Source organism: Raphanus sativus, chromosome 4 (genome assembly GCF_000801105.2).
Source record: "Raphanus sativus cultivar WK10039 chromosome 4, ASM80110v3, whole genome shotgun sequence".
NCBI classification, from domain to species: Eukaryota; Viridiplantae; Streptophyta; class Magnoliopsida; order Brassicales; family Brassicaceae; genus Raphanus; species Raphanus sativus.
Genome location: NC_079514.1, coordinates 7,438,553 through 7,451,870, shown reverse-complemented (window position 1 = coordinate 7,451,870; position 13,318 = coordinate 7,438,553). Strand labels below are relative to the sequence as shown.

Here is a 13,318-nt window from a genome sequence, read left to right as displayed (position 1 = left end):
CTTCATGGTAAACTCTGCCGGTTGAGGCCCGATGGATGCCCTAATCAAAACCAAATTATGTACATTTAATTAGGTGGGTGAACATAAAAAAAAAAAAAGGACAAGACTTGGGTTCACCCCCTATGGTGAACTTTTAAATTCACCACCTCTCTAATAGCTAATCAAAATGCCAAATAGATTAATGATTAAATAATTTTTTAAAAACCAAAATAATTAAAAAAATAAATAGTGTCAACTTTAATAATATTAGTGTTACTATCTAATCCCTAAACTTAAATTCTATATCCTAAATCTAAATTCTATACTCTAAATTCTAAATTATAAACCCAAACTCTATACCGTAAACCCAAATCTTAAACCCTAAACCCAAACCATAAATCATAAACCGAAAAATCTGAACTCTAAACCCAAACCTATACCCTAAACTCAAATCCTAGACTCTAAACCCAAAACATAAATACTAAACCCAAACCCTATACCCTAAATGTTTGGATTAATATTGATGTTATTCTTTTGAAATTTAAGGTTAAGAATTAAAGTTTGGATTTAGAGTTTATGGTTTGGGTTACGGTTTAGGTTTGGGTTTAGGGTATACGGTTTGGGTTTAGGGTTTATGGTTTGGGTTTAGAGTCTAGAATTTGGGTTTAGAGTCTAGGATTTGGGTTTGGGGTATAGGGTTTAGGGTATAGTTTTGGGTTTAAAGTTTAGGTTTTTTTGTTTATGATTTATAATTTGGGTTTAGAGTTTAAGATTTAGGTTTAGGGTATAGAATTTAGGTTTATAATTTAGAATTTTGGGTTTAGAATTTGGATTTAGGATATAGGTTTTAGTTTAGAGATTAGTTAGTGACATTAGCATTATTAAAATTGATATTATTTATTTTTTTAATTATTTTATTATTAATTTAGTTGACAATTTAGATGGTTATTAGATATGTGGTGAATTTAAAGGTTCACCATAGGGGGTGAACCTAAGTCTTGTCCAAAAACAATTAATGAAAATTTTTTTTTTTTTTTTTTTTTTTGAAACACAACAACTAATGAAAATATTTAGTTCTTTTTTGCGCTATTCTACCGTTTCTTTTGCCTCCCCTCTACGGACCGGACCTTACTCTGACTCTGGTCTCTGGTTTTGAATTGAACCAAATATGCTGAACTGAACCAAACCAAAACTTCTATTTTATTTTTAGTTCATGTTCAGTTTGGTTTTGAACCGATCTACATATTCCAAAACTAATTCCAAATTTTCAATATCAATTTGTTTATTGGTTTGGTTGGACAATTGATTACTTTTTATACTTTTAAAAAATATTAAACTACAATACTGATTTAGGCCAACGACTAGACTAACCAACTAACCAAAAAGATTCAAATACAACCGAAATTATCCAAATTTAACTGGAGTATTATAAAATATCGGTTAATTTCGGTTTAGTTTCGACAATAAAATTGAAGAAAATTGTATTAGTTAAAAGTTAAAACCAAGCCGTAATTGTTTAGGTTTGATTTGGCAGCTTTTCAATTTTAAGAACTAACCAAAAATGGAACTACATAACCCGATTAAACCAAATTGGCGAATCCGCAGGACTTTATGAAACGGCGAAACCATTAGCGAAGTTTGGTAAAAACCAAAGACTCAAACAGTGGGCTGCTTTCCTGTTTCCAACCAAAATGGAGGTATTTTAATTCTGAAATAAAGGGGACAAAAATCACATGTAAAGTGGACAAACACAAGAGGCGGTCTGATACATTCTTCATTCTTCCTCCTCTCTATAACTACTACACTTCTCACTCACACGGAGAGAAGAAAGAAACAAAACCATCAAACCATTTGTAATGTCGAACAACGGATCGAGTTCACGATTAGGCCCGGGCGGTCTGGATCTAACCAACACCTTTTTCAAACCGATCCAAAACTCCGACCCTCCCATCCCCTCCAACCGCTGCACAAAGGTCTCCGTCATCGGAGTCGGAAACGTCGGCATGGCCATCGCTCAGACCATCCTCACCCAAGACATCGCCGACGAGATCGCCCTCGTCGACGCCAAGCCCGACAAGCTCCGCGGCGAGATGCTCGATCTCCAGCACGCCGCCGCTTTCCTCCCCCGCACCAGAATCACCGCCTCCGTCGACTACGAAGTCACCGCCGGATCCGATCTCTGCATCGTCACCGCCGGCGCTAGGCAGAACCCCGGAGAGTCCAGGCTCAACCTCCTCCAGAGGAACGTCGCTCTCTTCCGCCACATCATCCCTCCCCTCGCTAAGTCCTCTCCCGACGCGATCTTGCTTATCGTCTCTAACCCCGTGGATGTCTTGACCTACGTCGCCTGGAAACTCTCTGGTTTTCCGGTGAACCGGGTTCTCGGATCGGGTACTAATCTTGATTCCTCTCGGTTCAGGTTCTTGATCGCAGATCATCTCGACGTTAATGCTCAGGATGTTCAGGTCAGTTTCCGACCAAAGTTAGGGTTTTGTAATAGAGACGATCGAATCAAATGGTGTGTGTGTTGTTGTTGTTGTCTGTAGGCATTCATCGTGGGAGAGCATGGAGACAGCTCGGTGGCGTTGTGGTCGAGCATAAGCGTGGGAGGCATCCCTGTCCTAAGCTTCCTGGAGAAGCAACAGATCGCGTACGAGAAACAAACCCTTGAGGACATTCACCAGACTGTCGTTGGAAGTGCCTATGAAGTCATTGCTCTCAAGGGTTACACTTCTTGGGCCATTGGCTACTCTGTTGCCAACCTGGCTTACACCATCCTCCGTGACCAGCGTAAGATCCACCCGGTCACGGTTCTTGCTCGTGGCTTCTATGGTGTTGATGGTGGTGATGTCTTCCTCAGTCTCCCTGCTCTGCTTGGACGTAATGGCGTGGTGGCTGTGACTAATGTGCATATGACTGATGAAGAGTCCGAGAAGCTGCAGAAATCTGCAAAGACTATATTGGAGATGCAGAGCCAGTTAGGACTTTGAAATTTATCTCTGTTTTTATTTGCTTCAGTTTTTGAACTTTTTGTTTGGTTATGGATTATCATAATTACTCTTCCCATGGATGTTAGTGTCGGTCTTGATGTCTATCACTATATGTTATATAAATGCTTGTTCATGAAGAATCAAGTGTTGTGGTTCTTTAGATTTTTCACAACAAAAGAGAAAACAGAAAATGATGTGAGGATAGAAGAGATTCATAGTGCAATGGGTTTTGCACATTATGACTTCCACACATTAAGGCTATCTCACCTCGGGAGTCTTGAGTGATGCTTTATGCAGCTTGTATAATCAAATGTGAAAATTAACCGCATAAGAACTGATCCAAAACTATGATTTCAACTGTTTATGTCTCTATAATTTTATTTATGATTTATATTTTTCACTTACACTGATCAAATCGTATAATTTCACTTTCTATTACATAGGATACTATGATCAACCACGTATAACTTAATGGACAAAAATTCTACTATGAAGCTCTAGTTGTAACATTCGAATGACGAATTATTATACATGATATTTCCAGTGGATAGCTTTACGCAGCACAAAATTGCAACAAATGGTTCTATCTATAATATTCTGGAACTTCCTATAAATTTTGCATTATATAATATGCAAAAATTGTATTTTTTGGAATCCAACCCCTGATGTATTATAGAAATTTTTAAAAATTTGAACATTAGACCATAGCACTTGTACAATTTATGATTTAGTTATAGTGAATTTTGGAAAATACAATTTGTTATTTTATTTTAAAGTTTATGGAGTAAAAGATGTATTTTCGTTGATTTTAAATAAAGCTTTAGAGTTTAGATGAACAAAATAAAATCTAAAAACCAGATATACAAAGAATTTTTAGTATTGAAGTATCGAAAATTTGGAATTGAACTGATAAATTAAAATCAATCGGTGCCAAATCAAAATATTATAAATACTTAGATAATATTATTTTATTTGAAAGACTGAACGTGAACATGATCTAAAATTTTAAATATTTACGTCTAGTAAAATGATATTTCTTCATTTCAAATTTAATCTTTTCACATATGTAAATAATATATATATTACATTATAATTATTTTTATAATTTTCAATTAATAAAATTTAATAAACACAATTATTTTTTGTAATTTATAATTTACCATTAATATCTGTAAATTCATTGAAAATGTAAAAGAAAATATTTGAAGTATTTTTTTCTAAAACTAGAGTAAAGGAGTAATCTATTCTATTAATTCTTCAGCATGACCTATTAATAAAATGTTGTGTCCAATTAATTATTTCTATATTTTATTTTTCCAAAATGAAATATATTATAACTTCCCTTTTCCTTTTTCTTTTAACGGCATAACTTCCCCATTCCTATATTCTAGGAATCTGAAACTAATTTATACTAATAAAAATTCATGAAATAATATAGAATAATGGTAATTAACTTAATATTTATTAAGAACTATTGTCTGCATATATTAAACGGCAGTTAATAAAAGAAGCCAAACGACAATTCCTCTATTGATAATAAAGAATAAATAGTAGGTTTAAAATTCAACATTTTCAAGACTTACTAATTATTTATTAATAATTGTTAATATTTTTAAAATAAACCACTAAAAATCAAGTTGAAATAATAGATGTTTAGATCAACAAAATTAAACCATAACTAGATTCTGACCCGTCTTTTAAAGGACAAATATATTTTTTGTTTTACTATAATTCTCATATTTGTGTTTTTTTGTGGTTATATTTGTATTTTTCTTTGTAATTATATCTATTCTATTAATTCTCATATTTTAATAGTATTGACTAGTTTCGGATTCGCCTTTAAAAGAGCTGGTATATTTTTTTGTTTTACATATTTTAGAAATTTAATTTTTATATTTATGTTTTTAATCATATTTATATTTTCTTTGTATAATATTTCTTTTAAATAATTAATAAGAGGTTTTAATAATTATTGTAAAATAATTTGACCACACATATATCAATAGGTCATATTCCTATTTTAGTATATTGATATTATATAATGAAAAAAAAACGTAAATAAAAACATAAATATAAAAATTAAATTTATAAAAAAATGTAAAACAAAAAATATACCCGTCCTTCTAAGGGCGGGTCAAAATCTAGTTGTTTGTTAAAATTCAGAAGGTACATAACTAAAAAGAAAATAAAAATACAAATTAGCTCTGATTTTGCTGGCTTTTCAGGAGTAAAAATAATTGTTACTTTCGAGTTTTGTGTGGGTGAGAGACACTAGTATGAATAATGCCATGTGCATTGAATCAAAAGAAGAAGCAAAGGGGCTAAAAAATGGAGAAGACCAAAGACAAAGAGAGGAGCATAGCATAGCATGATGATGCCCTAGTAAATTCTAGAGAGGAAGGAGCTTCATCAAATCATTCATTACAAACTGCGATAGGGATCTAGAAAAATATAGATGAAAGGTCTTTTCAAATCGAAGCCGCGGACTCCCCCTGACATCGTTCGACAGACTCGCGATCTCCTCGTCTACGCCGATCGATCCGTCTCCATCCCTGACCTTCGCGAGTCCAAACGCCAAGAAAAGGTTCTTCCTTTCCCTTTCTCCTGATTCAGTTTCCCACCTGATCAAACCCTTGTTTGGTTTCTGACAACCCATTTGCTTGCAGCTGTCGGAACTAAGCAAGAACTTGCGAGAGTTGAAGTTAATTCTATACGGAAACAGCGACGCTGAGCCTGTCGCTGAAGCTTGTGCCCAGCTCACTCAAGAGTTCTTTAAGGGTGATACTCTCCGCCGCTTGATCACTTCGCTTCAATACTTAAACTTGGAGGTAACACATCTCTCGTCTCTCATGATTGATAGAGAGAATAACATTTGAGATCTCAAGTCTTCTTCTTTTTTTTTTGTTGTTATTAGGCGAGGAAAGATGCTACACAAGTCGTTGCAAATCTTCAGAGGCAACAAGTCAATTCACGCCTTATTGCCTCTGATTATCTCGAATCCAACATTGATCTTTTGGATTTTCTTGTGGACGGGTGAGACTACTTTAGGAGATTGAATTTAATCCTACGCATTTCATTAATGGCTTTCCGAGTTAGAAAGTCTAACTTCTTTTTAAGATCTGTTATCATTCATATGGGGGGTTTTTATATGATTTCTTTTCAGCTTTGAGAACACAGATATGGCGTTACACTATGGTACTATGTTTAGAGAGTGCATCCGCCATCAGATTGTTGCCAAGTGAGCCCACTTTTTTTGTTATTTTCTACAAAGTGACAATCTATGATTCTATGTTGAATAGTAAAAACAGTTTTACTAATGGTGTTTTTGTGGAGCATGTTATAATTTTAAACCATTTCTTCTCTTTCTTGGGGTTCAGATATGTTTTGGACTCACAGCACGTGAAGAAGTTCTTTTACTACATTCAGCTTCCCAATTTCGACATTGCTGCTGATGCTGCTGCCACTTTTAAGGTTCTTCTACTACTGTAACATTTTTTTGGACATGATTTTAGATTTTTCTGTAAAATACGCCATGGTAACATCAGTTTCTGTGAATTGTTTTCTTGCAGGAACTTCTGACAAGGCACAAGTCTACAGTGGCTGAGTTCCTCACCAAGAACGAAGACTGGGTAAGTTCTCTTACAATGTACCAAATCATATATGCATGTGCGGAATAGAACTGGAATGATTCTCAGCTACTATGGTTTACAGTTTTTTGCAGACTACAATTCAAAGCTTCTTGAATCAAGTAATTACATAACCAGACGGCAAGCTATTAAGGTAGAGTCATTTATGATATAATATCACAAATGTGTGTAATCACGAAAATGATAGCAGGGACAGAGCGTTCTGATTGATTATAATGTGTAACGTTTTACAGTTGTTGGGCGATATATTACTGGATCGGTCAAACTCAGTTGTGATGACGAAATATGTTAGCTCAATGGATAACTTAAGAATCCTCATGAATCTTCTCAGAGTATGATGCTTTACTCTGATTTCCTTAATTGTTTTTATCCTCGATGTCTGCCTCTGCCAAATTGATTTAGTATTGGGACTAATAAATTGAGCTTGTGGATGAAAACTCACTTGCAGGAATCAAGCAAGACTATTCAGATAGATGCTTTCCATGTTTTCAAGGTATCTTTTTTTGGGACCCTGTAGACATGAAGTAGTTATTAGCCAGTGAAACATAATCAGCCAGACGGCTTTGGCAATTTGATCTTGAGTTTTTTCGTACATGAGTTTTGAAAGTAAAAGATTTGAAGGGGCAAATATAAGATTACTGACATTGTTATATTTGTACAGCTGTTTGTAGCCAACCAAAGAAAGCCTTCAGACATCATCAACATTCTGTTGGCAAACAAAAACAAGCTTCTAAGATTGTTGGCTGATATCAAACCAGACAAAGGTATGTATGCGACTGTTGTTGGATCACCAGAGAATTGACCTGGTTCTCACCGTAAACAAAATTCTTATGCTTTATGTTTCATGTTTGTTTGGTGGCAGAGGACGAGCGCTTTGACGCAGATAAAGCTCAAGTGGTGAGAGAGATCGTAAGTCTTAAGCCGTGAGATATTTGCTTGAGCACTCACATGTACACAGAAGCTCATGCTTTCTTTTTAATCTTTGAAAGATAATTATGGGTGCATCAAAGATTGTTGTTACATATCAGGTCATGTCGTGTCTCTCTCTGTCTTGGCTATTGACTGGTCTGGGTCTTTTAGTGTCTATAAAATACAATGTCATTGTTATTACATCTCTGATCATATAAGCATGAAACCACACTATGCACAAAGAGAAAAAGAACCAAGTCTAATGGTAAGATGAAGCATACTGATGTCTAATGGTAAGATGAAGCATACTGATGTCTGAAAAAGGTGAGGAACAGAGGGCAAATGGTTTTAATAATGGTGCGAGGTTAAAAAATACAAAAAATTATTGTCAAGAGTGGGATTTGAACCCACGCCCTTTCGGACCCGCACCTGAAGCGGGCGCCTTAGACCAACTCGGCCATCTTGACGTTTTTATTTAGATTTCAAATTTAGTTTAGATATAGTCATATTATATTTCAACCAATTCTTTATGAATTTGCCAACATGACTAAACATAAACAAGAATATTCTAACAACAAACCTGTAATACTGAGGGTTTACTTGTGCTACTGAAATATCCCAGTAAAACAAGGAGACAAGTTTTGAGCAAAGTTGGGTTTCAACAACCGAATTATTGAAATAAAAAATTAAGTTTTAAGTATTTAGTTTAGTTTGTTTTCTGAAATACAAAACAAATTTATTTATTTTCTTTCAAACTTTAATTTTTAACTTTTTTTAATTTTCTCTCTGATTTAGTGCCTTCTTTCCTAAATATTAATATAAAATTAGAATTTTCTGAGATTGTTTTGTAAATATTAGAGATTTTTACAATTTTGTTTGAAACTTATTAGTATTTTTAATCAAAATAAATAAAGTTTGGGTATTAAAAGGAACACAGTTTTAAAAGTTTGTATATTAAAATGAACAATATAATTATTTAGAGTATTAAATTGGATAGCAAAAATATTTGGTATTAAAAAGCTTAATGAATTTTAGCTGGGGTATTTTTATGGAATTTTCCCTTCTTCTGTTCCACTTTATTCAATTTCTTTTGTTGTATCTTATTTTCCATCTTAAACATTTCTACTAGTCCTATATTATTTTATATTTTCTCGAAACAGAACCAACATCTTTTAAGTAAGTTATGTTATCACCTTATTTAAGAAAAAAAACTACAAATGAAGAACTTCAAGCTATAGAGGCTAATAGTAGAAGATGGAGGGTGGAAACCTTGCCTCTTAGAAAATATTTAGTTAGAAAGAACTTCAGGCCATAGAGGCTAAATGAGATTTTGTAGAAGGGGATATCTTTCCCTTACATCAGGCCTATAAATAAAAGCTCTATATGAGGCCCATTTAAACTACATGAGTCAACTAAAAAAATTGGTTTTATTTGTTTGGGATACTTTGTTTAATTGCTTGGATTACTCAACCGTTTAGAATACTCAAAAGTGATAGATAAAATAGTAATGCTAGATAGACAACAAAACTGATTGTTAATCCGTGAAACCACTCAAACAATAGAGTACACAAATAGAAAAACCGAAGTAGTCTCTTTTACGTATTATTTGAAGGAGCTGGTCGGTAATGGGGGAATGAATCGTGTGAGAACCGTTCGCTCAAACGACAAAAATGCTCTCAGACCGATGCATTTGTCGCCACTTTTTGGTTTCACAAACCGTCCTACTTCATTAAGATATTACCTGAATTCAAGAACAATGTTCTTTAGCCCATAACGACATCATCTCCCTCTCTCTTCATCCCACACACACATATATATATAAGAACATGGAGACGAGTTCTTAAATCTTCTAAGAATATTTACGGCAATCTATCTCTCACTTGTTAGTCCGCACGTACTTTTGAAGACTTGTGGTTTGAATTATTCTATCTCATTTAAAAAGAAAGAAAGAAAGAAAAGATTCTCTTATTGGTGTTATGCTCTTCCTCTTCTCTTCCATCTGAGTCAACATCATCATCCTTTTCATCTCCATAAAGTTATATTCCTTTTAATTATTATTATTTTCATTAAAGGTTTTACAGTTCATTTTTCAAGTTTTATTTCTGAAACTTAAAAGAGTTTTGGTCACATGGCTCTGATCAGAAACATAACTCCTACTCCACCAGGCCATTAAATTCCCTCTTTGGTGGTCATCCCACGTCATCTTTTTCAAATTCAAGAAAGCTTCATTTTGTATTTCAAGATTCATTCATCATTTACATAGAAATATAAAAAAAATGGAAAGTGGTGGGTTTTATCCAGATTGGAAAGAGACATCATCTTTCTTGTTTGGATCAGAGAATATGGAGGAAGATGGAGTTCTGAGAGCTGAAGACCTTTTCTCATCTATTCCCCAGCCTCAGACACCAAAAGAGCCAATGGAGTTTCTGTCTAGATCCTGGAGTCTCTCTACTTCTGAAATAACCAAAGCACTTTCACTCAAACATAGACAACAGGAACAGCTCTGTGTTGCTCAAAACACTCCTCATGTCTTGTTCCCTGACGCTGCTGCTGCAGATCCACTCGTGGTACGTCACTTCTCTTATCCCTTTCTCAATTCAAATCAAACCCATTTTTCATAATAGGGCTTTTGGTTTTTTTAGGCTGGGAAGATCATGAACTCGTTTGGCACACGCAAGGGAGGAGCATTGTCAAAATGGTTTCACCACCACAAGGAACATACTAGCAGCAGCAGCAGCAACACCATCAACTATCTCAATAAGAAAGACAAGGTGCGCGTTGAGAACGCGCACGTGCATTCCGCAGTCTCAATAGCCGCTCTGGCTGCAGGTTTAGCCTCTGTGACATCTGCAAGCAACAGCAAAGGGCCAGGATCCAAGATGGCTCTGGCATTGGCCTCAGCCACCGAGCTTCTGGCCTCGCATTGCGTTGAGATGGCTGAGCGAGCCGGTGCTGACCGTGGACGTGTTGCTTCCACTGTTAGATCTTCTGTGGATATTCACAGCCCTGGTGACCTCATGACACTTACAGCCGCTGCTGCAACATGTATGGATTCTTGTTTGAAACTATTCTAGGCTTTGTAGGTTCATGCTTGATCTTGGTTTTGTTTTAAAATGGAAACTTAGCTTTGAGAGGAGAAGCGACTCTGAAGGCGAGACAACCAAAGGAAGCAAGGAAAAACGCATCTATTGCACCTTTCGAGAGAAGCTTCTCTGACTCTCATTGGCCTGCAAACATTCAATTTAGGTTGGAAGAACCAAATCTTCCATTAGAAGGTGAACTGATGCAATGCTCACGACATGGTAAGTCTACTCTGACCAAATGAAGAGTTCACTGAGACAAGACAGAGAGCTTATCTCTTGTTTCTTTTTTGTGCTTTTAACTTTCAGGACTGCTACGTAGTAAGCGTGTCTGTGTCTATATTAACAAGAAGTCTCAGGTACAGCAGATTTGACTAGAAACCTAAACACACAACACATCTCACTTCACTTCTGATCCATAGCTTCTTATTATTATTATTTTTTTCAGGTAATGATCAAACTCAAAAGCAAACATGTTGGAGGAGCATTCTCCAAGAAGATCAAAAGTAAGCATTTTCATAACCTTTCAGTTTAGAAAATTTACCTAAAAGACAAACATTCTGAACTTGTTGTTGTTCCTTTTTTCTGTGAAGGCGTTGTCTATGGAGTCTGCGATGAGAAAACAGCTTGGCCATACAGGAAAGAGAGGGAAAACAACTCAGAAGAAGTTTACTTTGGTCTGAAAACAGGACAAGGGCTTTTGGAGTTCAAATGCAAGAACAAGATTCAGAAGCAGAGATGGGTAGACGGGGTACAGTCTCTTCTAGGCCAAGTAAACTGCTTCGATGCTGCCAAGTGCTCGCTGGGTTCTCTGAGTCTCACTAGTAAAACGTGATCATGTATTATATAGTGTATGTCCACATTTTTTGCTGTTGTGATGAAACTGGCAAAGTACAATCCTCAGAAGACTTTTGGATAAAAGCACAAAAGGTTGTTCAACAATGATCACATTTTTTGTGTGGTAGGAACCTTCCCTAAATCTAGGGACTCTTCATGTAACTAAAGAATACTTAAAGGACCATTTTGTAAATAATCCAAAAGCTGTTGCGGAAAGAGAGGTTTCATAAACGATCCAAAATCGATGAAGTTAAAAAGATTTAAAGGACCATTTCATAAATTATCCCAAAGATTTGAAGAGAGAGAGTGTGTGTGTGGAGGAGAGAGAAAGCTCAGTCAGTAATGGCGAACCCAGCGATCACCAAGTACGGAATCGTAGGGATCGGCATGATGGGAAGAGAACACCTCATCAACCTCCACCACCTCCGCCACCACCAAAACCTCGCCGTCGTCTCCATCGCCGATCCCCACCCTCCCTCGCGTCTCCTCGCCGTCGAACTCGCCAAATCTCTCAACTGGGATGATCTCAACGTCTTCTCGAACCACGAGGAGCTCCTCGAGAGCGAGACGTGCGACGTGATCGTCGTCTCCTCGCCGAACATGACTCACCACCGGATCCTCATGGACGTCATCGCTTACCCCAAACCGCACCACGTCCTCGTCGAGAAGCCGTTATGCACCAACGTCGCGGATTGCAAAGAGGTTATGGAGGCCGCGAAGAAACGGTCGGATCATATGGTGGTCCAAGTCGGGTTGGAGTACAGGTACATGCCACCTGTGGCTAAGCTTATTGAGAGAGTGAGAGGAGGAGAGTTTGGTGATGTTAAGATGGTAGCAATCAGAGAACATAGGTTCCCTTTCTTGGTTAAGGTGAACAACTGGAATAGATTCAATGTGAACACGGGAGGGACTTTGGTGGAGAAGTGCTGCCATTTCTTTGATCTGATGAGGCTCTTTGCTTCTGCGAATCCTGTTTCTGTGATGGCTTCTGGAGGTATGGATGTTAACCACAAGGATGAAGTTTATGATGGGAAGGTGATTTTTTTTTTTTTAATCCTGAATTCAATGTATATTGGGAGTTTCTAATTTCTCTTTGACAACATTAGGTGCCTGATATAATTGATAACGCGTACGTTATAATTGAGTTTGACAATGGATGCCGTGGGATGCTTGACCTTTGTATGTTCGCTGAAGGAAGCAAAAACGAGCAAGAAATCTCTGTTACTGGTCACATTGGCAAGGTAAGTTAATATATGATCCATGAGTTTGAGTAGGGTCAATATTTCTTCCTAACTTACTTGGCAACCATGTTTTAGGGGGAAGCACTTGTTCCAGAGGGTATAGTTAGATTTGGGAGCCGTGCAGAGGGAAGAGAACATGTTCAAACGATAAAAGCTGAGGATGAACGAATAAAGTAAGCTTCCTATTCATTTTGTCGTATTCTCTTCTCATATTAGTCTTACATCACATTCGCATGATGTTGGTAAATTCATAGATATGAAGGGTTGCATCATGGGTCGAGTTACTTGGAACACCTCGTATTTTTGTCGGCAATCAGAGGTGAAGGACGAGCAGCTGTTGATTTGGAAGACGGATTGATGGCTGTTGCCATGGGAGTTGCTGCTCAGCTCTCCATTCAGGAGCGCCGCTATGTATCCATGGACGAGGTCTTGTGAGTTGTGATATAGAAGGAAACTTGTAAATTTGGTACTATTGCTTTCATATGCAAGACTTAAATCTCTTTGTTGTAAGATTTGCCAAGACTGAATTTGGTTATCGTTATATTATGTGTATATATAAGCTTCAGTCAGTAGAAGTTTCGTTTGACATGGATAACGACAATGAGTTCATTATCCAACTCATTGTTTTGGGGTTA

The 13,318-nt window shown here is 36.5% G+C and overlaps 4 protein-coding genes and 1 non-coding gene across 5 annotated transcripts; 4 read left to right on the top strand and 1 right to left on the bottom strand.

Annotated features, from left to right (window-relative positions):
- The first annotated feature begins 1,685 nt into the window (after positions 1-1,685).
- Positions 1,686-3,109, top strand: LOC108853003 (L-lactate dehydrogenase B). Its single transcript, XM_018626472.2, has 2 exons — positions 1,686-2,444; positions 2,526-3,109. The coding sequence occupies exons 1-2, from the start codon at positions 1,836-1,838 to the stop codon at positions 2,967-2,969; spliced, it is 1,053 nt and encodes a 350-aa protein (XP_018481974.1). The 5' UTR covers positions 1,686-1,835; the 3' UTR covers positions 2,970-3,109.
- Positions 3,110-5,258: 2,149 nt separating this feature from the next.
- On the top strand, positions 5,259-7,726 carry LOC108853007 (putative MO25-like protein At4g17270). Its single transcript, XM_018626477.2, has 11 exons — positions 5,259-5,553; positions 5,636-5,797; positions 5,884-6,002; positions 6,133-6,207; positions 6,347-6,440; positions 6,539-6,598; positions 6,681-6,749; positions 6,850-6,948; positions 7,065-7,109; positions 7,278-7,380; positions 7,479-7,726. Exons 1-11 carry the CDS (start codon positions 5,425-5,427, stop codon positions 7,541-7,543), a joined length of 1,020 nt encoding a protein of 339 aa, XP_018481979.1. The 5' UTR covers positions 5,259-5,424; the 3' UTR covers positions 7,544-7,726.
- Positions 7,727-7,911: 185 nt separating this feature from the next.
- Positions 7,912-7,992, bottom strand: TRNAL-CAG (transfer RNA leucine (anticodon CAG)). The gene has a single exon. It is a non-coding gene; the product is annotated as a tRNA-Leu (tRNA).
- Positions 7,993-9,723: 1,731 nt separating this feature from the next.
- Positions 9,724-11,567, top strand: LOC108853000 (VAN3-binding protein-like). Its single transcript, XM_018626467.2, has 6 exons — positions 9,724-10,092; positions 10,168-10,570; positions 10,651-10,827; positions 10,915-10,964; positions 11,054-11,111; positions 11,199-11,567. The coding sequence occupies exons 1-6, from the start codon at positions 9,802-9,804 to the stop codon at positions 11,438-11,440; spliced, it is 1,221 nt and encodes a 406-aa protein (XP_018481969.1). The 5' UTR covers positions 9,724-9,801; the 3' UTR covers positions 11,441-11,567.
- Positions 11,568-11,720: 153 nt separating this feature from the next.
- LOC108853002 (uncharacterized) lies at positions 11,721-13,252 on the top strand. The gene is made up of 4 exons (XM_018626470.2): positions 11,721-12,477; positions 12,549-12,683; positions 12,759-12,856; positions 12,938-13,252. The coding sequence occupies exons 1-4, from the start codon at positions 11,785-11,787 to the stop codon at positions 13,116-13,118; spliced, it is 1,107 nt and encodes a 368-aa protein (XP_018481972.2). The 5' UTR covers positions 11,721-11,784; the 3' UTR covers positions 13,119-13,252.
- The last annotated feature ends 66 nt before the right edge of the window (positions 13,253-13,318 follow it).

Bases quoted from the DNA above. Each gene is read 5' to 3' on its own strand.
- LOC108853003 (XM_018626472.2), top strand. From the start codon at position 1,836: ATGTCGAACAACGGATCGAGTTCACGATTAGGCCCGGGCGGTCTGGAT. The intron at 2,445-2,525 runs GTCAGTTTCCGA...TGTTGTCTGTAG, and splicing joins TTAATGCTCAGGATGTTCAG to GCATTCATCGTGGGAGAGCA.
- LOC108853007 (XM_018626477.2), top strand. From the start codon at position 5,425: ATGAAAGGTCTTTTCAAATCGAAGCCGCGGACTCCCCCTGACATCGTT. The intron at 6,750-6,849 runs GTAGAGTCATTT...AACGTTTTACAG, and splicing joins CCAGACGGCAAGCTATTAAG to TTGTTGGGCGATATATTACT. The intron at 7,110-7,277 runs GTATCTTTTTTT...ATATTTGTACAG, and splicing joins ATGCTTTCCATGTTTTCAAG to CTGTTTGTAGCCAACCAAAG.
- LOC108853000 (XM_018626467.2), top strand. From the start codon at position 9,802: ATGGAAAGTGGTGGGTTTTATCCAGATTGGAAAGAGACATCATCTTTC. The intron at 10,093-10,167 runs GTACGTCACTTC...TGGTTTTTTTAG, and splicing joins CTGCTGCAGATCCACTCGTG to GCTGGGAAGATCATGAACTC. The intron at 10,828-10,914 runs GTAAGTCTACTC...TTTAACTTTCAG, and splicing joins GATGCAATGCTCACGACATG to GACTGCTACGTAGTAAGCGT.
- LOC108853002 (XM_018626470.2), top strand. From the start codon at position 11,785: ATGGCGAACCCAGCGATCACCAAGTACGGAATCGTAGGGATCGGCATG. The intron at 12,684-12,758 runs GTAAGTTAATAT...ACCATGTTTTAG, and splicing joins TTACTGGTCACATTGGCAAG to GGGGAAGCACTTGTTCCAGA. The intron at 12,857-12,937 runs GTAAGCTTCCTA...GTAAATTCATAG, and splicing joins GCTGAGGATGAACGAATAAA to ATATGAAGGGTTGCATCATG.